Source organism: Vombatus ursinus, unplaced genomic scaffold (assembly GCF_900497805.2).
Source record: "Vombatus ursinus unplaced genomic scaffold, bare-nosed wombat genome assembly UNPS02014818.1, whole genome shotgun sequence".
In the NCBI taxonomy this organism is placed as follows: Eukaryota; Metazoa; Chordata; class Mammalia; order Diprotodontia; family Vombatidae; genus Vombatus; species Vombatus ursinus.
The window spans coordinates 74,366,519-74,393,049 of record NW_020954596.1 but is presented as its reverse complement, the minus strand read 5'-3'; the positions used below and the strand labels follow the sequence as shown (position 1 = coordinate 74,393,049).

The 26,531-nt window shown below is 37.7% G+C and overlaps 1 protein-coding gene across 1 annotated transcript; it reads left to right on the top strand.

The window, feature by feature from the left end:
* Nucleotides 1–6: 6 nt before the first annotated feature.
* On the top strand, nt 7–18,617 carry LOC114023394 (UDP-glucuronosyltransferase 2A1-like). Its single transcript, XM_027836011.1, has 6 exons — nt 7–83; nt 1,578–1,726; nt 3,144–3,275; nt 12,672–12,759; nt 14,571–14,790; nt 16,852–18,617. The coding sequence occupies exons 2-6, from the start codon at nt 1,604–1,606 to the stop codon at nt 17,129–17,131; spliced, it is 843 nt and encodes a 280-aa protein (XP_027691812.1). The 5' UTR covers nt 7–83; nt 1,578–1,603; the 3' UTR covers nt 17,132–18,617.
* The last annotated feature ends 7,914 nt before the right edge of the window (nt 18,618–26,531 follow it).

Below are 26,531 nucleotides of genomic sequence, written 5' to 3'. Positions count from 1 at the left end.
TATGGTTTTCTTCCTCTTTTTTGACTTTTGGTTTCAGAATTTTGATGAGAAGGATTGGAATCAGTTTTACAGTGATGTGTTAGGTAAGCCCTGAGTTCCTTAATAGTTTACCTGCCAGGAGTATACAGCCACTCCACAATTTTTTATATAGCTGAAAGTAAATAGGTTGGTCTTTAAAGTTATGAGGATCCTTTGTTTATTTATTGCTGATAAGAAATGGAATTTGTCTTTAACAATATGACTTAGTTAACATGAAACATAGGTAGCTCGCTATAACATACTCTGTGAGCTAAAGTTTGAATCTTTAAAGCAGAAAAATAGGTTCATAGAAATTAGACCTAAATACCATTGGGGGGGTTGTTTTTTTTTTTAAATTTGACATTGGGTCTTTTTATGTATGTAGCCTGAGCTGAAGGTACACTGGCCATGCATGAGCCAATAGCTCAGCTGAAGCCAATCATTTTGAAAAATACTGTGGAGAACTCCCTTCCTCCCCTTTCTATTATTCCTAGGTGGCAAGAATAGCATGAATGAAAATTCAAAGATTAGAACAATGAGGGGAGAGGGGAATGCATTAGAGGGACAGAACCTGCTGAAACAGAGGGTTGAAAAAGAAAGCATTTGGAGATAGAATTAGGAAAGCTAAGGCAGGGCCAATTAATTAAAAATTTTGAGAATTATCTGTGATTTGACATGACCCCAGTAGTTTAAGGTACACTTATTTCTACAGTGACTGTACATATTGTTTTGGATATTGCTCATTTTTCTTACCTTTTATGCAATATACTTGATTTCCATGATCTTAATTAGCAAAAGTGATGATGCATATCACTCCTGACAAAAATTGTTTGGATGAGTACTTTGCTTTTTTCTTTCCCCCTAAGTGAAGTCAGTAAGCATTTATTGAAGGTCTACTATATGCCAGGCACTGTGCTAAGGTCCAGGGATACAAAGAAAGACAAAAACAGTCCCAATATTCAAGGAGTTCACAGTTTAATGGTGAAGATGCAACAAGCAAACAATTGTATATATGCAGGATAGATTGGACATAATCTCAGAGGGAGATATTAGCATTAAGAAGGATGAGAGTGGCTTCTTGTGAGCACCATGAGTCCCTAGGAGCTCAGAGGCCTTCCTAGGAACTCAAGACCCTTCGTTAACCTCAGAGCAGGGATTCTTAACCCAATTTTGATAACAATTTTTTCAATGATTGGTTTCCTTTATTATCCTATGTATTTTATTTTATGCATTTAAAAACATTCTTGGGGGCAGCTAGGTGGCGCAGTGGATAGAGCACTGGCCCTGGAGTCAGGAAGACCTGAGTTCAAATCTGGACTCAGACAAATAACACTTACTAGCTGTGTGACCCTGGGCAAGTCACTTAACCCCATTGTCTAGCAAAAAACAAAACAAAACAAAAAAAAAACAAAAAAACATTCTTCTGAGAAGGGATCCATACTGTATTTCACCAGACTGCCAAAGGGGTTCATGACACATACAAGGCTAAGAATCCTTGGGCTAGAGATTTGACCTATCTATGACATAGCTAACTCCTTTTTTTTTTCTTTTTCCCTTAGGGAGACCCACTACATTATGTGAAACTATGGGAAAAGCTGAAATGTGGCTGATTCGAACATACTGGGATTTTGAATTTCCTCGTCCATACTTGCCAAATTTTGAGTTTGTTGGAGGACTACACTGTAAGCCTGCCAAGCCTCTTCCTGAGGTAAACCTATCATGTGGTTTTCCAAGTTTTAGTCTCGTACAAAGATGTCCTGTTTTCTGTGCACAAAGGCAAGGAGGAGGGAAGATAGCAATCATTTACTAAGTACCTACTTGCCTAACGAAGGGCAAATTGGTCCAGGTTAGAAACAGAGAATATCGATGCTCCCTCATCCATCAGTAGTGTGACTGGCCTATTAGCGACCATTGTACTTTTAGCCTGAGTAGGATAGGGAGAACTAGTTTGTCTCTTTCTCTGTATATATAGAGTTATCAAACTATACTTTAAAATACAAGTTCGTAGACCTTGGTTAAAACCCCTGCTCTATGGTCCCATCTTGTTTTTAATTCTATTGTGATTGTTTTTTAAAGGTCATAGTTTTAGTCATCAATCAGTCATTATGTGGCTAATGTATGTACATACATTAGTTTCAAGATCCAGTTCAAATTTTACCTCTCCATGAAGTACTTCCTATTACCTCTAACCAGAAATAATTCTCCCTTCTTAGATTTTTGATAGCTCTTTGTTTATAACTCTCCTTTGTACTTATAGACTTAATTTCGTATTTGAGTTTTGAGATCTATCTTATCCCCCCAGTGAGATTATGGGTTCCTTGAGAGCAGTGACCATTGACTTTTAATAATAATAATAGCTTGCATTTATATAGTACTTTACAAATACTATCTAATTTTATCCTCACAACAAACTGGAAAGTAGATGCTATTATTTTCCCCATTTTGCAGATTAAGAAACTGAAGCACAGCAGAAGTTAAGTGGCTTGCCCAGGGGTCACACAGCTAAGAAGTATCTGAAGCTGGATTTGAATTCAGGACTTCCTGAATCCAAGTCCACTGTGCCACCCAGCTACCATCTTAGAGAAAGGAAACTGGATAACCACTTGACTTATCTAATAGGATTCCTGTTCAGATCCATATTGAACTAGATAACCTCAAAAGTCCCTTCCAACTCTGAATTTCCATGCTTTATCTCCCTAGAACCTCACACAGTGCTTCTCATGTAGTTTGTCAATACTTCAAAAGAACTGTAGATGCTCCTTTTTGCAAACAGTTTCTTTGCACTTAAGTAGCCAGTCTTTGATTGAATTGCTGTAGTCATCAATAATCACCAATAATCAAAGGTAGCTAGCACTGATAGTGACGCTCTGCAAACACAGCTAGGCAAGTGTTTGAATGGCCTCATAAAGTCCTTATTTGAAGCCTTTGCAGCAAGATAGTGTAGTCTGAGAACCCAGAATATATCCATAAGGCATCAGAAGAGGCCTTGAGAGGTAAACATACAGAGTATGCTTAATACAGACTTGTTACTTCATAAATGTTTGTTAGCTTGATTGGGTTGAATTGATTTATTTTTTTTCATGCTGCATTCTCCATCTGATAGATGATAAATCTCTCCTTTACAGGAAATGGAAAAATTTGTCCAGAGCTCTGGGGAACATGGTATTGTGGTATTTTCTCTTGGGTCAATGGTCAAAAACCTAACTGAGGAAAAGAGTAACCTCATTGCTGCAGCTCTTGCCCAGATTCCACAGAAGGTGAGAAAAAGGAGACAAACCTCTTTTGCTGCCTTGGTCTGTTTTAAATTTACAAAGCGGGTCTACTTAGCAAGATTTTCTAAAAAATCAGGTGGAATCTTATAATAGAGCTTACTTCTAGTAGACTAAGTTCTCAAATATTTTCTTAATTATTAAACCTTAGGAAAACAGGGTGAGGCATTAGATTATTTATCAAATTTAGCTTTTGTTCTGCTGTTGCAAAGGATTATTAATGGTTTAAAAAATAGAAACTGAACCCCAATGGCTGATTTAGAGTTTTTATCACCATCATACCTGAGCTGCATTTTCTTTAAAGATCCTGGACTATTTTTAGCTCACAGAACCTGGAAACAAACTGGTGTTGACAAAGCCAAAGGTAAAAGTACGACCTGATCATGGAAAACTGGTCCAGATTCGTAGGGCCCACTTGCACCTTATCCCCACGTATCTCAGGATCAAGGTTTAAGTAGGCTCAGATTGGTATCGGGCTTTTCTAAGCAGGGGCTTCTGAGAATTTCCTCTCATTGTCGTGGTCAGGTAATTTGCATATTAGCTAATGTACTCTAATCTTGTAATGTTGTCATCCCCACAATTCAGTCTGAGAACAGTATAATATAGAATAACTTTTTGAATCATTCAAAATGTAGGTTTTAGAGTTTTCAGACTTGAAATATCTCTCCTTCCCTTAATATTCACAAAATAGTAAAGGTAAGTAAGTCTCTGAGTGTTGGGATAATTTTCTTCTCAGGATTTGTCATATAGATAATCAATTCAACATTTCATTGTCAACTACTCTTGAATACCTATCTTTTCCTTTTATCTTATCACCACTCATTTCTTGCCAAACATCAGCCCTCTATTAGTCTCATTATCTTTTTTCTCTGCTTCTACTCATGTGATGCTGAATAGCACTGGGGGAAATCACAACCATTCTGACTGGGGACATGACAAATTCATGCTGTCCTAATTCAAATGAGTTTCCACTATAGCAAGTCAACTCTCCTAATTCCTAAGTCTCATTGCCCACAAAAAGTATCACAAACCTTCTTTTCTTTCCTCAAACCCCCCATACCTCTCTAGTCATATGACCACCATCTTATTTGAGGCCCTATCACCTCTCTCTTAGAGTAGTTCTGTAGTCTCCTAATTAGTCTCCCTCCCTCACATCTCTCCTCTCTCCAGTCTTTCTTACTCATGTAAGCTGTCAAAAGTGATTTTCCAAAAAATTAAATTAAATTTTAAAAATTTTTAAAAAGTGATTTTCCTTAACCATAGATCTGACCATATAATTCCTTTTATCATTAAACTCCATTGGCTCCCTATCATCTCTAGAATGAAATATAAATTTATTTAGCTTTTAAAGACCTTCACAATCTACCTCTATCCCACACACTACAATCCAACCAAATTCGGCTTTTCTCTGGTCCTAACATATAAGACTCCATCTCTTATTTCTGTTCCTCTGCATTGGCTATCCTTCAAACCTAGAATGCTCTGCTTCCTCACTTGCTCCTCCCTGAGTCCCTTCTCTTCCTTCCAGACACAGTTCAAATACTACTTTCTGTATTATCCCCCATTGCCCTAACTACTTTTTTATTTATTTGTATATTTTTTCTTTATATCAATTCTGTACGTATTTATGATCTTGTTGTTCCCCCTACCCCAATAAAATGCAAGTTTCTTAGGCATAAGGATGGTTTCATTCTTTTTATTTGTATATGTAACACAGTATCTGTCATATAGTAGATACACTCAATTAATGCTAGTTGATTGATTGGTACTAGCACTTTAATTTGTTGATGGATTTGTGATCTCATCAGTGTGACTGCTATATCCACTGGCATAGATCATGGCCATTGCAGGATTTGTCATCTGTGGGATTCCTGTCCATCTCTTCTCATTTCCATAAATAATCTACTCCTTACATTCCAGGGGCTTTCTTCTTGTTACTTCACATTCCCTGGCATAAATCTAAGATGTTGTGATATTACCATAGATTTGTGCCAAACATTTCTTTCTAATACGGTTCTTAGAAACTGTTTCCTTTTACTAAAAACAATAATACATTTACTTAACTTTTGCATAGCTTTGTAACATTTCATGAAATTTCCAAGAACATTTCCAAGACCTCCATCACATACGGGTCCTACTGAACACATAATATAATATGCCAGAGAGGGGTTAGGAGGCTTGCCTAGGTCACAGTGAGTCAGCATTTGATGAGAACTGTGGTTTATGAGCCTCAGCCAATGTGTTCCTTTTTGCCAACTAGCCCAAGGTCATTATGGTTCAAAGTAAATAAAATGGTTAACTAGCATAGAAAGGTAAGTGAAAAGAATGTTTTCTCCTCTACAGAGAAGTATACTTTCCCACAGATTGCCATATCACTAGTGGGGAACAGGACCTGGGAAAGGAACCTAAAATGACCGGGGAAATATGTATGGCAAGGCAGACATATAGGGGGCATATGCCTAGGATATGTGTAAGGAGAATACATACATAAGGAACAAGTGAAAGGATACATAGGTTTTGAGTTAGAGGGAACCTTTGAAGTTATCTGGTTCAATATCTTTATTTTATACACATGGTAATTGAGACTTGGAGAAGTTACATGTCTTGTCCAAGATCAAACAAGTAGCAGGCTGCAGAACAGGGTTCAGAAGCCAGATTCTCTGCATCCAAAGCTAGTACTCTTTCCCTGCTGCATCTTTATCCTGCATGAAGGGTTAGAACTTGTGTATCCAGATCACATCAATAGCTGAGGCAACTCATAGCTGTAAGTCGGCAGAGCCCATGATGTCACCCGAGGATGTCACTGGATAAGTTTCTTTCTCCATTGAGTTGGGGATCTTTGCTGCCCTGGTCTCTCTATCTTACTGCTCTCTGCTAGGCATCACTTTACTGTTATCTTAAGTCTTGTCTCTATGTTGTACATCATCTGTTGCAGTGCAATCATGGTGGAAAGATCACTGAATCTTGAGTCCTCAGATGTGAGTTCAAATTCTTGCTCTGTCATTTACTAACAGCAGTCCTTAAGTGTGCCTTTTGACTTAATCCAACTTTTACAGAACAAATCCTTTAAAATTTGGATTCAGTCAAAAGGCTGCACTTAAGGATTTAGAAGGTCACATGTGGCCTTAAGGCCGCAGGTTCCTTACCCCTGGCTAACACTGTGACTTAGAAAAGTCATTTAACCACACCCTGGGCCACAGGTACCTCATCTGCAAAATGAGCTAGCCTGTTAGCTCTAGATCTACGATGCTGTGAACTAGACAGTGTCTCTGTGGCTCTCTCTTCTGACTTGCACAGAACCTCAGATACTCTTTCCTACCATCACCTGCTCTTTGTTGGCATTATGACTAGATTATAGCTGCTAGATTGTCAGCTCTGACAAACTCATAGTATTAGGTTATTATTTTTAAATTCAGAATTTAGTGAGTGACACTCAGCCAGCTAGTTTGCTAAGGAAAGTCCTAAGGGGATTTTGAATCTGTCTTTAAAACTTTCTCTTCTCTGTTCTTTCCTCCCCTCAGTCAGTCAACAGCTATTTTGTTATGATAATTTTGTTATAATAAAATAAAGTTGTCCAAGTGTCTAAATGACCAAGCACTCTACTAAGGACACAAAGAAATGCAAAAAAAAACCAAAACCAAAAACAAAAACCAACCCAGATCCTGCTTAAGGAACTCACAGTCTATTGGGAAATACAACATTCGAACAGCTATGTACAAACCAATTCATACATGCACACAAACATGATATATACATACATATACATGCATACATACACACATATATGATGTGTGTATATATTTTTTCAGTTGCATCTGACTCTTTGTGATTCTATTTTGGGGTTTTCTTGACAAAGACACTGGAGCGGTTTGCCATTTCCTTCTCCCGCTCATTTTACAGATAAGCCGCTAAGGCAAACAGGGTTAGGTGACTTGTCCAGGGTCACACAACTAGTAAGTGTATGAGGCCAAATTTGAACTCATGAAGATCAATTTTCCTGATTCCAAGTCCAGTGCTCTATCCACTGTGCCACCTAGCTGCTATGTAAATAAATAAAATAAATTGTGGATGATCTCAGAAGGAAGGCACTGAGATTAGGGAGAACTGGGAACTCAGGGTCACATAACTAGCAGATTGGTGTCCCCTGATGCCAAGGGTGAACAGAGAATCCAGAAATTGGGCATGGCCACTAGTGGGTATAATGACACAGGAAAGTTCAAGCCTATAAAGATGGAGAAGAAATCTCAAGGGTTGGTGACTAGGATCTCACTGGAAAGAGCAGTGGGGATGGCAGGGAACATAAATGGAGTGTGGAACAACAGAGCAGGCATGAGGAGCAGAGAAAGAGTAGGGTAACAAGAAGAAGAAGGAAGAACATTGAAGAGGATAAAGGAAAGAGAAGCAGATCAGAGAGTCCTGGAGGAGAACAAGAAAGTACTGAGGAAGCCAGATGAACAAAGAAAGATTGGAGGAGGCCAAAAGATAAAGGAAGAGGCTGAACAGGGAAGAGAGGAAACTAGGGAAGCAAGACAGAGACTGAGGGTGCAGGGAAAACAAAGGAAAGATCATAGATCATAGACAGAGCTGGAAGAGACCTTAGAAAGAGGCCTTATTTAGTCCAACCCCCTCATTTTACCTATGAAGAAACAAAAAAATGAGAGAGAGGACATGACTAGCCCAGCGTTACATAGGATACAAGTAACTGAATCAGAATTTGAACCCAAGTCCTTTGATTCTAATCCCAATACTCTAGGATGGGGCAACAGGGAAGAGGAAATTAAGATTATGGATGAGGAGTATGAAGAAGTACAGGTGAATGGGGAGAAGGTTTGAGTGGCAGGAAAGAAGATAAAGGGAGATGGCAGGTAGAGTAGGAAGGGGGCTGGGACAGTAAGAAGGTTGATGAGGTACTTCCTCAGTTTAAGTGTCATTAAAGTTATGGTCAGAAAATCCCTTCAAATTCCTGTCATATCCCTAATCAATCATTTAAAATCATTCTGGGGACTCTACTTAGCAGAACTGCAAAGAAACTATGAAGCTATAAAACTTCCTCTTAGCACTCATAATGACCCTAGTTTGCATGCAAATCAACTTAGGGAAAGACTTGAAGGCCTGAATGATGCTGATGAGCATTTTTCTACTTTCCTGCCTTCTCCTTACCTTCCAGCAAGCAAGAAAATACTTAGCTTCATTACACCAATGACTTTGTTTCACTGGAAAAAGTGCCTATTACACTATTTTCCTTTGACATTATTGTAATGGCTTAAGTGGATTTGGGGTTGTTGTTGTTTTGGAGTTTGTTTGTTTGTTTTCCTCAGTGAGTAGTGGTTATCTCTCCTTCACTAGCAATAAGCATTTAGCTTGTTAGAAATGAGTGAGTTTTACAATTAAAGGACTATATGGAATGAAACTGAAATGTAAAGGTTTAGTTATCTTTATTTTTAAGAATCATTTCTACTAGATTTTGTGCTCTAACATATTAAAATTCATTATACATAATTACAGATCCTAGTATATGTGAAAGCATTCTGTAAAGCTTTATAAACAGAGGCAGGGTAACTAGAGAGCCACTTGGAATGGCTCCAAAGATTTGGACTCAGTATAACTTGGGTTCAAGGCTTTATTCTGATGCATGCTGTTTGACCCTAGGCAACTGGGAAGCACAGTGGCTAGAGCACTGGGCCTGGAGTCAGAACCTCAGGCACTTATGAGCTATGTGACCCCGGGTAAGTCACTTAGCCCAGGAAGCATTGCATATAACATCAGATTTTTTTCAATGTGTTAATTGGTTGTGTTTATTTTTCCCCCTCTTCTTTCCTCTTAAAAAAATTATTTGTTATAAGAAATGACTTTGTGGGAGGCAGAGGAAAAGATTATGGGGGAAATGTAGGCAATGTAAAAAAAATCTCTACAAATGCAAGGTGCAGAGAATCAATCATCATCACATCTATTAGTGTTTTAGCTACTGAGTCTTTCTAAGACAACAATGGAATAGAAAATCATTTGGTGCTGAATGTTATCCCACCCTAATCAATATTGCCCATGTGTTCTTTTCATAAATGTTACTTTTGTTGATGTGCTTTGATTTTATATCTTTTTATTCCCAAATATGTCCCTTCTCCTCCCCTCCTCAGTGATCTGTCCCTTGCAACAATGATTAAAAAAGAAAAAGCAGCTCAGCAAAACCAATTAATACATCAACTCACATTATATATCTATCTCTATCTCCATTTCTATCTATCTATTTATTTATTCAAGCTTCATAGACTTTCAAATAGAAACATGAATTTGAGAAAGTAAACTGGACACAGTCTTAAAAGAAAACCTTATCGACAGAATGAATCTGTTGACTCAGTATCCTCATTTGTAAAGTGAGGTCCCCTCCAGTTCTAACATTCCAGGGATCTATGACTATTTGGCGTAATGAAAAAGGCAGGTGAGCATAAATTTTGTGATAAAAGGAGCTATCCCAGTATTTTTGTTGTCATAAAATTTCCCCTGCTCAAAATACTTCACTAGCTCACTATTGCCTCTGAGTTAAAATACAGCCTCTTCAGACTCAGGCTCAGCATTTAAAGTTGTCCACAATTTGGGTCCAGCTTACTTTTCTAGTATTACTTTATATTGACCATTGGGAATTTTTGACCTTTTAGATTTCCATTGTAATAGAATTCAACTCACTGGGGAATTGCTGAATAGACTACTTTCTCCAACGTCAACTACCTTCTACCTGGCTTTTCTTTCTCAATTCCCTCTTTTCAAACTCAATCCCTGAAGGCAATAGAATAGACAGAAATAGTAGGAAGGAGGCAGTATGGTAGGAAAGAGCTCTGAATTCTGACTCAAATTACCTAGGTTTGAATCGAGGCTCTGCCGCTTAATACATGAGTGATCTTAAGAATTCGGGCACCATTTTCTTCCTCTGTAAAATGAGAGGATTAGACGAGATGATCACTGAGATTCTTTCCAGATCTAAAATTCTACAATCTTATGACATAGCTATACTTTGTTGTAGTTTCATGATGTGTTGTGGTGGAACTGTCTCAAAGAATTCAAAGTCAGACCACCTCTAATCCAAGTATAGGCATTTATTGAGATTGACACAAGCTGAGTTCCAAGAGGAACCAGCAACTTTAGTGAAATCAAGATGGATTTTTGTAGGGAAAGATACAATTACATAACAGAAATTATGACTATTAAAAAGGCAGGAGGGGTTTGTTAATTAGGTAATAGGGGTCCCAGCCTCAGTGCAACTGTGCATGTGATTACTCACAATACATACAGAAAAAACCCCTGGGAGGGCATGTATGTATGATAATGATATTATAATAAGCCTCTCTCCATCATAAATTCACCTGAGGGACAGCTTTTGCTATCATTGTGCAGTTGCCTACTTAGGGAAAGTCCCTTCTATTATTTTGGCGTCCACATCCTGCTTGGGCATCCTGGTAGTGCTGCTTTCTGATTGGCTGAGTATTGTGGGGGCTGAGACTAGACGGATGTGGTTGTGGACACGTGGACACACCTGCTGTTTCTGTGGGAGATATGAGGAATGGATCTAAGGGCAGTGGCTAGCTAGAGGCAGTGGCTGGGATGCCATCACATGGCCATGCCTGCTGTTTCTGTGAGAAATCCAAGTTCATGGACACATTTGTTGTTCTAGTGAGCAGCGAGGCAGATATGAAGAAGTTAGGATATTGAGTTGGGGCAGGGGGAGGGGCAGTGGGCCTACTGTTCAGTGGGGCTTCTATGGAAGTTAGAATGTTGGGGCTGGGGCAGCTTTATTAGGATTCCATCACCTTCATTCTGTCTGATCCCAGAGGATAGGACTAAGATACAAAAAGGCAAATGGATGCTTAAAATAAGAAAAACATTTTTTTACTAGCAATTAGAACAATCCGAAATTGGAATGGTGGGTGACGGGTTGAAGAACTCGAGTTCTTCAAGCAAAGTTAGGCTGACCATCGTCAGGTGCATCGGAGAGAAGACAGACTTAGGTGAGCGTTGGACTAGATGGCCACTGAGGCCCCTTCTAAATCTGAGATTCTAGAACTTCGCGATTTCTTCTGACATTGTGAAAAGAATCCTGAAACTGGCTGTCAGATAGAATGTGATTTTGAACAGAATTGTCTTAATGTTCTACAAAGAATGAATTTCATTCCAGCGTTTCCCACTGCAGTAGATAATGCAAGTATCACCACCGTTTCATAGAAGAATAAAATGACTTAGACTTGCCCACAGTTGCATAACTAGTGTCAGAGCTAGGATTCGATTAGCTCGAGTTCATCTTTCTTTCCATTGTACTGCATTCTATCTCTACATTTTTCTTGTTTTCACTTTACTGTCTTCAATTCAACACCCGTGTAGCTACCAAACGTCTATACCAATCATATAGCTACTAATCTTCGTAAAGCACATTTCTGATCATGTTACTTTGCTGCTCAGAATTCTTCACTGGCTCCCAGTTATCTCTAAGATAAAATACCAACTCCTCAGCCTGGCATTTAAAGCCATCCATGATTTAGCTCCAACCTACTTTTCCACCTTCCTACAGGCTAAATTTCAGCCAACTAAATTTCTAGCTTTTCCCTGAACTTGGAATTCTGTCTTGCCACTTCACAGCTTCAGACAAGTCATCTCCTGTGCCTTTCCATCATCTCCTTTTTGAATCCTTATCTTCTTCCAAGGTTCAGTTGAGGGACTAACTTCTCCATGAAGCCTTCCCTGATCTCCCCTAGTAATGTTCTTCTCTCTCTAATTCCTTGGTTTTTCTTATTTGGATATGTATTGCATCCACCAGTAATTTCTGTAGCCTCCTTGGGGCCAGAGACTGTTTTTTTCTTTACATTCAACAGCACCTAAACAGCGTTTTGCAAATATATAACATGCTTGCTAAATTGGATATGGTTAACAAACCATTTCCTGAAGAAAGTGAATATAAGCAAGCTTTCCTCAACAAACATTAAAGCAAATCCATTTCCTAGCCAATGCTGAATTTTAAAGTTGAGAGCTAGGATGGCCCACAGAATACATTTCTATAAATTTAATATTTGTACGATATATTCTAATACAGTTGTGTCAATTGACTCTAGGAAAATGCCTTAAATTCTGTGTTGGTTCCCCACCCCATCCGTTATTACAGTTTTCTCATCTATTAAATGAGAATGGGAATGACAACAATAACCTTCTTAACAGGATGTCTATGAAAGTTCTTTAAAAGGATAGATAACAAGTAGCATTGTACTCATCACCTACTTTCTCTAGGCCTCATTTTCTTCAATTACAAAATGAGAGGGTTGGACTAGATTCTCATTAAAGGTCCTTCTTATTTTAGAGCTTTATGATTCTACTCACATTACAATTTTTTCTCCTTTATTTTGAAAGGTTGTATGGCGATACAAAGGAAAGAAGCCGGCCACATTAGGTGCAAATACCAGAACCTATGACTGGATTCCCCAGAATGATCTTCTTGGTGAGACTGTGGATTAGAAATATCGAAATTTTTGAAAATTTACATACAAAATTAAATCTTATCTTCTTGGTTTTCTTACATTGGAGAGAGAGAGAGAGTTGTCCATCTGTTATACAAATCTCATTGTCAGTACTGGAACATTTTCCTAACACTAATTAAGTGGTTTATTTTATGAAATATTTCCAATTAATAAGAGACCTTGAGAGAAGAGGTAATGCATAATGGAGAGATCTGGAATCAGGGAGACCTAGATTCACATTTGGTCTCTGACACTTACTAGTTTTGTGTCTCTGGACTAGTGACTTACCACTATGGGCCTTAAGCAACTCTATAACTAAGCAATAAAAAAAAGCTTGTTACCTGCTTTGGTGGAAGAAATTCTTACACCTAAGAAATCACAGGTCTTTGATATTGTATGTAGGTTAATTCAAGGACAATACATTGACTTAAGGGATTATGAAAAAATCCTGAATGAATGAATTATATATTCATTCTTGATTAAAGTTATCAATGATACCTAAAAAGCCCAAGGCATTCTAAAAGAACTGAAATAATTCATCAGTCTAACAGAAGATTGCGAATTAAATACAAGTAGTTATGCAACTCAGCTAGCCTTTCCCAGGTGTTTCCTTCCTCCAACTATCTAAGGGGAAAAAGAGTCCCCAAAAGATTCTTTTCTGAAAGCAGATAACTTACATGATGATAATTACTGTAATTTACTGAATTACTAAACCATCAGTGGGTCTGTTGCTAGTCTCAGGCTATATTACACTAAAAGCAGCATGGTCCAGTGGAAAGCATGCTGGATTTGTGGTTAAGGAATCTGGGTTCAAATCCTGCCTTCCTATGAACCAGATTTTGACCTTAGTAAGTTATTTAAATTTTTTGGGCCTCATCTTTATGTGGTAAAATAAGAGAGAGTTGGATTGCATGAGTTCTGAGATTCCTTCCAGTTCTAGATATGTAATCCTATGGACAGTTCAAAATGGTAGGACATTTTGCTAATGAGTTAAAGGACTTTAACCTGTTTTTAATATTTGATAACTGTAATTAAATGTAACCGATTTCCTTCATAATCCTTTGTCTGATATTTTATGCTTTTAAAAACATTATTCTGATAAGGAGGCCATAGATTTAACTACATTGCCAGAGGGATCCATGACACAGAAAAGATTAAGAACTTTTCTAGAAAAATTATTATAAGGATTAAGTCTATGGATTCTTTCAACATTCTCAATCATCTCAAATTGGGGTGGAGGATAATAAATTATGAGAGGTTCACAACAAAAAGAGAGGAAACAGATCTGGTAAAATCTCAACCTGGCTACCTACTTAGGTTTCAGATGACAACTAAGAATTGAGTTGATTAAAGTGAGAGAAATTTGCTTTGGGTGTTCTTGTTGTAATCAGAAAAATAGAGGGGAGTAGATTGCTACAGAAATATTCTATCAGGTAAATCCATGAAAAGGAAGTGCAATTGTTTGGCAGCTCTCCTGAAAAAGAAGCCTCTCTTCTCTGGTTTTCTCTGTACACATTCTTCAAACGTTAATTAAATGATGCAATGTAAGATTTTTTTGTGGTCCACCTTCAATTCCTTTGCTTACTACTCATAACTATAGCCAGAGATCCACATGTAGATACTACCTCATGTTCTTTCCTAACATATTGAAAGTTCCAAGTGATCCCATTTTTATACCAATTTGTTTTATGAATATCACTGCCTTGCTCAGTGACTTATCCTGTCCATTCCTTCTTCTGTTTTTAAATCCATCATAACTGACTGATCCCTTTTCCTTACATTTCTATCCTAGGTCACCCCAAAACCAAGGCTTTTATCACTCATGGTGGAACCAATGGAATCTATGAAGCTATCTATCATGGAATTCCCATGATAGGTGTGCCCATGTTTGCTGATCAGCCTGATAACATTGCTCACCTGAAGGCTAAGGGAGCAGCTGTTGAAGTAGACTTTCATGAAATGACAACTGCAGATATGCTTAATGCTTTGAAGACAGTCATCAACAACCCCTCGTGAGTATCATAATTCAGCTTTCTTACCAACAATAATCTTACCTACCAGTACTGGGAATTGGTATAGTGAAACAAACACTAGATTTGGAGTCAAAGGACCAGTTTGAATCTTGATAGAATGTGAGGCCTGGAATCTGGAAGACTTATCTTCATGAGTTTAAATCTGGCCTCAGATATTTACTAACTGTGTGACCCTGGACAAGTAACTTCCACCCTGTTTGCCTCAGTTTCCTCATTTGTAAAATGAGCTGGAGAAGGAAATGGCAAACCACTTCAGTATCTTTGCCAAGAAATCCCCAAATGGGGTCATAAAGAGTGAGACTTGAATGAAACCATTGTACAAACTACTATAACATTGGCACCAATCATTTCAACTCTCTTAGGCAGCTGGATTAGATGGCGTCTAAGATTTGGGGTGGGGACCCTAAATCTATGATCTTAAAATCCTATTAATTAAATGATACATTTTAAAAACTTTTATTTTCTTTTTCTTTTCTTACTTTTCTTTCTCTCTCTCTCTTTTTCTTTTTCGAGACTGTCTCCCTATCTTGCTCAGGCTAGAAGTATATATAGTGACCACCCAAGGGTCAACCCCATTGCTAATTAGTATGAAACTTTGGCACAATCTATTTCCACCTTTGTCCACTTCTTTCCTTTTTAAATGGCTTGATGGCCCCCTATTCCCAAGGTCTTACCATACTGACGCTTACCAATCCTTAAAACCCCTAGCCTGAGCTGTCTTCTGCATCAAGTTTTTGATGCATTACAAAGGTGCTAAGCACCTTAGACGGGCCACCCATCATATTACTCCTTGGGCATAATTGGCTTCCTACTTGCTTATGTGGCAACTGTTATCTTCATAGTCTCTAAATGATGCCTGTTTTGCTGCCAGAAGTCAAGTAAAACTGAAAAGAAATAAAAGATGGCACAATTTCTTCTAATACTTAATGCATATACCTGATTAGCTTTAATCCTCTAGTAGTTCAAAATTCCCATACTCAAATGATTCACCAGCCTAAGTCTCTCCAGTAGCAAGGACTGCGCTGCTATGCCTGGCTTAAAAGAGCTTATTTTCAGTGAAGTAATGTGATATCTAAAAGGCAGCTATCATATTTGGGCACCTATTTCCCTCTACAACATGCTACTGAATCTCTCTATAAGATGTTAATAGAACATTACACATAATAGTCACTTAGTGTTTGGTGAATTAAATTAATGAAAACATTAGTGAGTCAGAATTTTTTTCTTTTTCTTTGCTTTTTGGTGAGGCAATCGGAGTTAAGTGACTTGCCCAGGGTCACACAGCTAGTAAGTGTCAAATGTCTGAGGCCATATTTGAATTCAGGTCCTCATGACTCCAAGGCTAGAGCTCTATCCACTGAGCCACCTAACTACCCCCAGAAATTTTTTAAAACTACCCTTTGGAAAAAAGGTTTCTAAATGCAATACCTGCTTCAGTACTTCATTGAAGCCATGACCTTATCATCCCTTCACAAGTGCAACTCACAACAACAACAACTTCTCAGCCTACTATTCATATCTTTCCATGTACATCATCCACAGAGGATCTACTCAACCCAATGGAAGAGTCCTATTGGGTCTTTTGACATTTTGTGGATACTAGTGCAGTGTTGAAGCTATTCCTCTGTTGTCTGGCCCTCTTAATCCTCATAATGGTTCCATATGAGTAGAAAAGGAGATTGGGCAGTTCTTTGCCCGTGATGATTTTTCACATGTGATTCATAAAACAGATGCTCTAGGAAAAAAAAAAACATCATCAATAAACACCAAGAATCCTATTTTATGTTTTGCAACATTTGATGAAGGAGAAGAATAAATTCTTTCTGTTTCAGACAGTAAGTCATATGGCTCACAGTTCATCTCCTTTGTTTCTTTTTAATAAAGGATAACTATGTGGCTGGAATCAGACAGATTAGAAAGATGTTCAGTTCCTTTGACCAGCTCCAAATAGGACTATCTGCTGGGTGATCCTTTTGTAGATATTCTAAGGGGAAAAAAAAAGTGACTGTCTTCTGCTTTGTGTATGTGTTTCTATTTCAGATACAAAGAGAATGCTATGAGATTATCAAGAATTCACCATGACCAACCTGTGAAACCCCTAGACCGAGCTGTCTTCTGGATAGAGTTTGTGATGCGTCACAAAGGTGCTAAGCACCTTAGACCTGCTGCCCATGACCTTACCTGGTACCAATACCATTCCTTGGATGTGATTGGCTTCCTACTTGCCTGTGTGGCAACTGTTGTCTTCATAGTCACCAAATCCTGCTTGTTTTGCTGCAGGAAGTTGGGTAAAAAAGGAAAGAAACAAAAGAGGGCATAATCTCCTCTGATACCTAAGGCTAAGGATGGGGGATTGAAGAGGTGAGGAAGGAGCCTGAAAGATCTCTACCTTAGTATCATTTAGTCTAGCTGCTATGAGATTTGAAACAAACTCCTCCTTTTCCCAATTCAACAATATTTATATAACTATTATTATGTGCAAAAATATTGTAGATAAGTGCTGAAGAAGATGAAAAGATAAATAAGATAGTCCTTGTCCTTGATGAGTTTACAACCAATTTAGAAAGGTAAGACTTGCACACAAATAATCAGAGTGGTGCTCGTAATACAATAACAGACATACCAAAAGAAGCACTTTAAGAGTTTCTTATTTTCATTCTCTAGTTTATGATATTAAAGATTTTCCCAGGTAGATTAGGAAAAAAACATTGAGGTACAGGAGAAAAAACAGTAGTACCTGTTAAAAAAAAAAGATTGCTAAAGGATTTCTCCCACATTTCATCTTGACTCGTAACACCTAAATATAGAGCAAAGTAAACTGCTTTGACTTATAAGAACGAGAATCACACAGAATGCTTTTCTTTTCTCAGGAAGAGAGATTGTCTCCACTACACTAATGGGAAAAGTGGGGATATCTTAGAGTAGAGGAAACTATAAAGGAATACAGGAGGAAAAGTTATTGTTCATTAGCAGTATAAAACAAAATAGTAACAAAATAAAAATCTTATGAGTACCATGCATTCATTTTTTAAAAAATCATTTGTATTGATCAATTCTTAGACCATAATCAAAGTAATAAACCCCCATGGGGAAGCACTATATTTAGTTCTCTAGAAATTAAGCCATTACTGTCCTATCTAAACAAGAGTATTAGGGTTTAGTGTTCTGTAAACCCTGCTTCTTAAAAATAATGAGGTTTACTAAAATTCTAACTTGATAATGTTTGTAGCTAAGTTAAATCTTTTAAATTTTCTTCTAATTTTAAAAAAGTTAAAGATGAACATGGTCCAAGGCGTTTTATCTCATTGTAGATTTCTAAACATCATTTAGATCATACCTGACCAGGACTATTTTTTTGAGTCTTAAACTTTCTACTTATGGACAGATATTTACACAATGCTCCTTAAATCGTCTATCAATGTGCTAATTATGTTAATTAATCTTTATGTGTTTCTAAGTCTTGGGACAAAAGTATATATATTGCTGCTGGAATTCTTACCATTGTAATTATCTATGTCTGCCTATTAGGAGTTTAAGATCTACACGATACATTTTCAGAGAACAAGTGCCCTCTACTGGCTTAGTTAAAAACTGTAAATTCCTACACAACTTTGAAGTTCATTTTTCAACAGCATACTTACAATTCATATGATTGTGGCACTGTTAATGTTACTTCTTGAACTTGACTGAAAATAGCAATATATGACTACAAATCCTTTGTATGCTAATTTTAGGTTAATATGCAAATAAGCACTACAAATTCCTTTCCCAAAGATTTTTAAATTAAAAAAAAAATTGCTATGGTGTGTATTTTTTAAGAGTATTTATTTTATGTTGGGGGGTGGGGAATCCTAAAATTCATGGGGACAATAATAGTCAATGGCCTAGATTTCTGCCTACTTTGCTAATGGGTTTCTACCTAAAACCAGTGGAAAATAGATTCATTCCAGAAAACATCTTGGTATTCAGAACTTCCACTATCAGAATGATTTGACATATATACGTCAGAGGTGTTTGACATAAATCAAATTTGGTCCTTCTGTGGCAAGACAATCCTTTTACACCTCCCTAATCTAGCCACTATTCCACTCACCACAGCAGATCTTCCAAATCTTTTCATCCCTTCGAAAACCTCCATATTTCCTCTCCCACAGATGAGAACCATGCCTTATATTTCACTGAAAAAAATTGAGGCTGGTAGCAGAGCTCCTTTTCTCCCCTTCTCCTCCTTTCACATCACTCAGATGCCTTCTCCCACTATCTCCTCCACCCCAGTCTCACAGGAAGAGCCCTTCTTAACAAGGCAAACCCCTCTATATACATATATACATAAGAAATCCTAATCCATCATGTCTTCTCACTTATCTTCAATCTCTCCCAGTATACTGGATACTCTCCTACTGCCTATAAACAAGACCATGTCTCCTCTACTCTCAAAAAATCCTCACTTGATCCATCTATCTCTGTTATCATCCTGATGAGGCCTAGAGGTTAGGAGTCCTGTAATCCCCAAATCATGACACGTGGGTCCTGCCCCAAGTCTTCTTTCAGCCCAAAACAAGGTTTATTGAAGATTCGCCACATTAGCTAGACTCTTAAGGAATCTGAGCATCTGTGGGCTATTGGCTAGATTGTGAAAATCTGCACATCTTAATGGAGACAAAATGGATCTTATATACAGAAAGACTGTGGGAGGGATCCAGGAGTGGTCAAAAAGTCTATGAGGTAATAGTGGCCAAGTGGTCTATGAGGTAATAGAATTCCAGAGAAATGGAGCCTAGGTGGGACCAAGGGTGGGAAGTGGCCTGGGGCCATAGGGAGGCAAGACAATGGAGGGCTAGGCTAGGTCAAGGATAACAGAATTGGGGTATTGGGTATAGCCAAAACAATGGAATCAGAGCCTCAGGGGAACTCCAAAGATCCTCTTGACCTCTGGAGAATTCAAGGACAGTCCAAAGATTTTCTAGGGCCCATAGACAAATGGAGCCCAACTTGGGACAAAGGTCTCACTTTGGGCCCATACCCCATCAATCCCATCTCTCTCCTCTTTTTTTGTGAGTACTCTTCTTGAGAAAGCAGTCAACAATCAAGACCTATACTTCCTTTTCTTTTCTAAATTCTCTGCAAGCTGCCTTCCTGTCTAATGAGTCTACTACAAATGCTCTCCAAAGTTACCAATGAATTCTTAATGGACACATCTAATGGCCTTTTTTCAATCCCCATTCTTACTGACCTTTCTGCACTATTTATTACCCACTTCTCTTTGACACTCTTTTCTCTTGTGATAATTTAAAAAGGTTGACATGGTTTCCAGGTAATTTAATCATTTTATTAATAAGGTCAGCAAGTTAATAAAAAGATAATCATTTGGCTGTCTCTTCTACCAAAGACAATCATGGTGGGGGGCTCACAGTTCATATACCCCTCAAAACAGTAGGTGGTCCACCAAACAATAATCAAATCTAATTGGTCAACATGATTGGAAGTAGGCTATATTAAAATGAAGGGCTGAGTATCTCTTGGATAGGGAAAATATTTCTATACCATACCACCCATAACTTTGGGCTGTCAATTCAAAGAATGCATACCCCACCCAAGCCTGAGCAGAACATGATAACTTCCACCAGGGTGAAGCCTCAAATGAGGAAGTGGGTCCAATCTCATCATTAATGCCCTTAAGAACTGAAAAAGTCAGGACTTTGTAAGAAGGTGGGGGGGTGTCTGAATTTCCCCAAGATATTGTTTATTAATTATCATTTCTCACATTCCCCATTTGAAATGGTTTCTAACTATGGGACTTAAGAGGAGAGACAATGAGAGGAAAAAGGGAAAGATGCCCCCATCCCATGCTTTGACAAAATTAAAGGGAGCAATCCCCTTTGATAAACAGACCTTACAGATAAAAGGCACAAAGGAAAAAAGTAAAAGCAAAATAAAATTCATAGGTGTGTTTCCTTCTGTTCCTCTGGAAATATCTGATGCAGTTCTATAGTTTGAGTGTGGTCTTAGAGCAGTTCTTCTCTGGCTCAGTTCACTTGTAGAATGTCTCTTCGCTACTAAAATTTTCCTACAAAGTTGATCTTAACACAAATTTAAATTTACTTTGCCAATTACCAGGTCAGATAATGAAAGTTAGCTCAAACTTTATGTCTGTTACTGGAAAATCAAATTTGGAAACTTCTAGACCAGGGATTTTACAATTTTAGAAATTCAGATACAAATAGAAAATTATGATGGGGTTGGAATCTGGGCGCCAGAAAGGAAAACCCTGGACTTTCCCACATGGCCAAATCTCTGGTGGTCCCCTGAGGCTATAATCCCATCAACTGGTCTTCATTGTGGCTACACCCAATCTCCCCTCCATTGTTTTGCCTCCCTGGCCCCAGACCATTTCCCACCCTTGGTTCCACCTAGGCTCCCTTTCCCACCCTTGGTAATTCTATTACCTCATGGACTACTTGGCTCCTCCTAGATCCCTCCCACAATCTTTCTGTACTTTCCCACATGGCCAAATCTCTGGTGGTCCCCTGAGGCTATAATCCCATCAACTGGTCTTTCATTGTGGCTACACCCAATCTCCCCTCCATTGTCTTGCCTCCCGGTGGCCCCAGGCCACTCCCACCCTTGGTCCATTTCCCACCCTTGGTAATTCTATTACTTCATGGACTACTTGGCCACTCCTAGATTCCTCCCACAATCTTTCTGTATATAAAGTTCATCTTGTCTCCATTAAGATGTCCAGATTTTTACAATCTAGCCAATAGCCCATAGATGCTCAGATTCTTTAAGAGTCTAGCTGATACGCCAAATCCTCAATAAACCTTGTTTTTGACTGCAACAAGGCTTGGGTCGAATTCTTTCAGGCAGGACCTGGGTGTTGTGATTTTGGGATTCCAGAACCCCTAACCTCTAGACCGCATCAATTAGAACCCAATTTTTATACTTGCCATTCTTCATTCCGCCAGTAGGAGAATGAGATTCTACTAAAGAATTAATAACAGAATACTTTTTATAATAAGATGGACTCTAATACAAAAGTAAATTCATTTAAAAGTTGCCAGAAGAACTTCAATTATTATAACAAAAGGTTCTGGGATAGGATATATAAATACACTGAATAATCAACTTCAAAACAGTACGTATCAAGTAAGTTATTATAATAAAACATTTCCAACTTCTAGCCACGTTCAAATTAATAACCCCTAACAAAAAGTGGATGTCTCTTTAAGGCATTCATAAGATAGACCACAAGCCGTTCTTTTTCTAGGATAACGAATTCTACTGATATTCCTTTCCTTAACACAGAACTGAGACAGTTATATTAACTAAATAACAGAATCATATCCTGGTTTCACAAGTCTTTGCATTATTTGCCTAATTATCCCAATACCATTGTGAGAAATTAAAGGACCCTGACTTACCCAAGAATATATAACTAGTAACATGTCTATGCTAAATAATTAAAAACTTAGTTATTTGGAACACAGAAAGAACTAAAATTTTAGGCCAAGTTAACTCAAATCTTACACCTGCATCCTATTATAGTAACTCAGATGTGCTCCAGTGTTAGCCTATAAGATAAAGATTTAATATTATGTTCATATTGATCATTTGACATTATAGAAATTTGCAAAAAAAAAAAGTGACATAAGGGAAAGTGTTCCCTTATTTTGACGTAAATTCTAGGCAAAAGTTGTGTAGATGTCTAATTGCATTGAGCCAGGCTTAAACTTAGCCTGTTAAATTCTTCCATTCAAGAAATGTTATGCTGGGGAAATTGAATTAGAAGAATTCTACTTCAGCCCATGCCAATAGTTCTCTCAGCCTCTGCCATAAGAACACCACCTGCAGTTTATGCATGTGAAACCCCATAGGGTTGTTGGCATCATGCATCATTGGATTAATACCATTCCTTGATGAACATAACTGGAGTCAAACTCAGAATAATATCAATTAACAGTCCTATAAGGTCTTAAATAGTTAGTTCTGATAATTAGAGCTTCAGGTGGATTCAGCTCTGAAGGATCAAATATTCTAGATAACAAGTATTGACCAAAACCTCACATTGGTAACCGTAACAGATCCATCATAAAAACACATTTTGATATAACTAGTACTCATGCTAAGTAGGTATTACACAAATGATTTTGCTTTAAGATGCTTAATAACAAACAACAAAAGACTTGAGATTTATAAACATAATAATCCCAAATTATATACAGAACAGTTTTTATAAAATATTGTCTATAGTAAAACAGGTTCCATTAGTAATGGTGTTCAAATGGACATAAACACCTACTACTGCTCTCAGAATCCCTTTTAAACAATGAGAACATCTTTAAAGTGTCTCTTAAGTAGTTTGCATACATTTCTACACATGTTCAAATTCCAGATTAAATAACAAACATAAGTAAAATCAGATTTCCCATTAGGGTGTCACAAGATAGCTCATAAGATACTACTCTTCACTAATATAACTGTCTGTACTGAAATCCTATTCCTTAAAACAAAAACAAAAGAGGTTCCCAACTTTAATCTCACAACTTAATAGATTTACATCTTTGTTTCACATGCTTGTTCACCTTTGTTTAATTATATTCATATCACTCTGAAAGAATGAGATACTTCAGGAATTGAATCTTATACATATGACAAGTTCAAACACTGATTTAACTCTTGCTTAGGCCATGGAATGACTACAAATTTAGATCAAAACAACAAGATCTTTCCCACTTAGACCTTATTACAGTAATTTAGATGCCTTTGTATTAATGTAATAAGCTTCAGTATTGTAATTACAAATAAAAAACTTCCACTTTGTTTACCTGAGCAACCAACCTTTCCTTCCTTCCTTCCTTCCTACCTTCCTTCTTCCCTTCCTTCCTTCTTTCCTCCCTCCCTCCCTTCATCCTTTCCTTCTTTCCTCCCTCCCTCCCTCTTTCCTTCCTTCTTTTTCTTTCCCTCTGTCCATATAGGGTATCACACCCCAAAGGAGATGTAAATTTTTAATCTCTAGAAATTTTTTTTTCCTTTTCTCTTAAAGACCAGCCTTAATCCCAAATCACTCTAGCTCTCCAAATCACTCTAGCTTTCATTGATTGGCCAATAATAGGTTCCAGGCCAAACCCTATTTGGTCATTATTTGGGCCCTGATTGGCTCAGGATGAATGTAAATAGCAATTGTTTCTGCTTTGGCCAGAAACCCTGAGGGTCTTCCCCTGCCAGATTTTTTTTTTTTAAAGAGGCCATTCTTTTCCTCGTTTCTTATGAAGCTTTAATCACTAAATAGGCATTGCCTCAGCTGAGCTGAGACCTGTTAAAGACCTTAGCTTGAAAAGGCCAAGATTCCCCACTGTATCTTGGGCCATCTCCAGTTGTCCTGATCTATATCTGGCCACTGGATCCAGGTGGCTATGGAGGGGAAAGTGAAGCTGGTGACTTTGCACAGCTCCCCCCACTTAAATCCAACTCACTTGCATGTCATGGCATCACCTCCCTGATGTCATGGTCCTCTTTGAGAACAAACAATAACAAAGGACAAATAGTAACAACAAACTTCCACTCTGTCTACCCCGATGATAGAAATTGGCTATGAGAGGTATAAGCAGGAACATGATTATAACAACATCAAAACTGATCCTAAAGGCCTACAGCACTATAAGTAGCCTAGCATGTGGAACCACATGGACAGATTTCTTGTATGGGAAAATGAAGTAAGAAGAATATGATCTTAGTTTTCTCAAGGTAACCTCCTTACCTTATTTCCAGGGACAGATATGGACAGATATTCACTAGCCTTAGATTTTAAATGTTGTTTCCACTGAGCTACTGACTCTGACTATGTTTCTCTGAAAGCACCCATGTAAGGCTGGTCCAAAGACACAACAAACCTAAGGATAAAACTCAAAAAATATTTAGGGTCCCAAAAAAGCTTTCCCCACACATAATAAAGTCTCACTAATCACAGTAGGTTTGGACACAATTTTTAGTAATATATAATTATTGCAATGAATTAGCTTACAAATAAAATTAGTAGGCCTTCTAAAAATCACACAAAAGGTTTTTTTTTTTTTACAAAATATTTTTTATTTAAACATTCCTTCCTAAAAGTATTTCCCTTTCTTAAAAACAACTTAAAATTTATCCTCATGTTAAAAAGATAATCACTAAACTTGCTTGAAGTAAGTTGGTTGGAAATCTCTAAAATGACAGCTATTTCTATCTTATTCAACCTTAAAGCAAAAATAAATCTTTAAAATTGGAATTTATCAAAACCAAGTTGGTACAAAATGTTTTTAAGTAACATAAATAAATTCCCAAAGTAGTATAACAAAATAAATTACTAATTACCACAAAATACCTATGTAAATATTTGATTAAAACAGTAACTCCAAAGAGCTGCCCAGATAAAGAACATTCAGCTCCTCATTCTCATCTTTCTGGGAATTTCAAACTGCATATACTAAGAAATACATATAAAATTTTACAAAACAGCTTGAAATAACACCTGTTATCATCAGGTTAGCTTCAAATGTGCTGGGCTAAAATATCCCAAGATTCTAAGTTGACCTGCTGCTTTTGGACCAGGCAAAGAGACCTAAGGAATTTGATTTAATGCTGGCAGGGTGTGGACAGTTTCCCCAGGCAGAAACTTTAGCTTTCAAAGAAATCATTCCTAATATCAGAGTAATCAATCAAACTAAAGACTACTTAAACAATAAATAATTGAATGGTACAAGGAAACATTTAAGATTTTATCACAAATCACAATAACCAATATCATCCGGTATTTATGTAGTGTTAGATTTAATAAGACCTTCCTATAGATTTATCCTGAAAGGTTGGTAGACATGATTAACCTGATGATTATTCTAACCTTACTTTAGGCTATAGCTGGTTACAGACTGATTTCCAAAAATCTTTTCCTTTGCAATTTCTAGTTCTTAACTGAAGTCTAATCACTACACTTTAGCCATTTAAGCTTGGGGCTAGATCCTGAAATCTGTTGACATTAATTCTTCTGGTAGTCATTTTGCCTTGGGGATGTGCTTTTGTTGAATGCAAATATTTAGCTTGGAGAAGATAAGTCTATGATCAGTCCAGCACCCTGTGCCACACATTGCCTAGCATTTGAATAATGTGGTCAGTTCATCAGAGTTGCACTCTCTAAAGCAGAGTTTGAATGCTTGGCAGTTTAGTTAAAGAAAGAACCTCAATGTCTGGTCCTTCATCCTGCCAAGTGATCTTCAGAATCTTCCTCAGACAATTCAAATGGAAGCAATTCAGTTTCCTGGCATGGTGCTGGCATACTGTCCAGGTTTCAGAGGTATACAACAATGCACAACAGCTCTGTGGACCTTCAGTTTGGTAGTCAGTCCAATACCTCTTCTCTCTCACACTTTCCTTCAGATCCTCCCAAATACTGAGCTAGCTCTGGCAAAGTATGCATCAACTTCATTATCAGTGTGTACATCCCTGGAAAGTACATTCCCATGGTAAGTGAACTTATTCATAGCATTCGAAACTTCTCCATTTGCTGTAACCAGTGGTTCCATGCATGGGTGGTGTGGTGGTGGCTGATGGAGCACCTATGTTTTCTTGGTGTTGTTAGGCCAAAATTGGCACAAGCAGCAGAGAATTGATCCATACTTTATTGCATCTCAGCTTCAGAAGCTGAACTGAGTGCACAATCATCTGCAAACATAAAATCATGCACCAAC

Excerpts from the sequence above, each read along its gene's own strand:
- LOC114023394 (XM_027836011.1), top strand. The coding sequence starts at position 1,604 with ATGGGAAAAGCTGAAATGTGGCTGATTCGAACATACTGGGATTTTGAA. Across the intron at positions 3,276-12,671 it reads TTGCCCAGATTCCACAGAAG|GTTGTATGGCGATACAAAGG; the intron begins GTGAGAAAAAGG and ends TTATTTTGAAAG. Across the intron at positions 14,791-16,851 it reads ACAGTCATCAACAACCCCTC|ATACAAAGAGAATGCTATGA; the intron begins GTGAGTATCATA and ends TTTCTATTTCAG.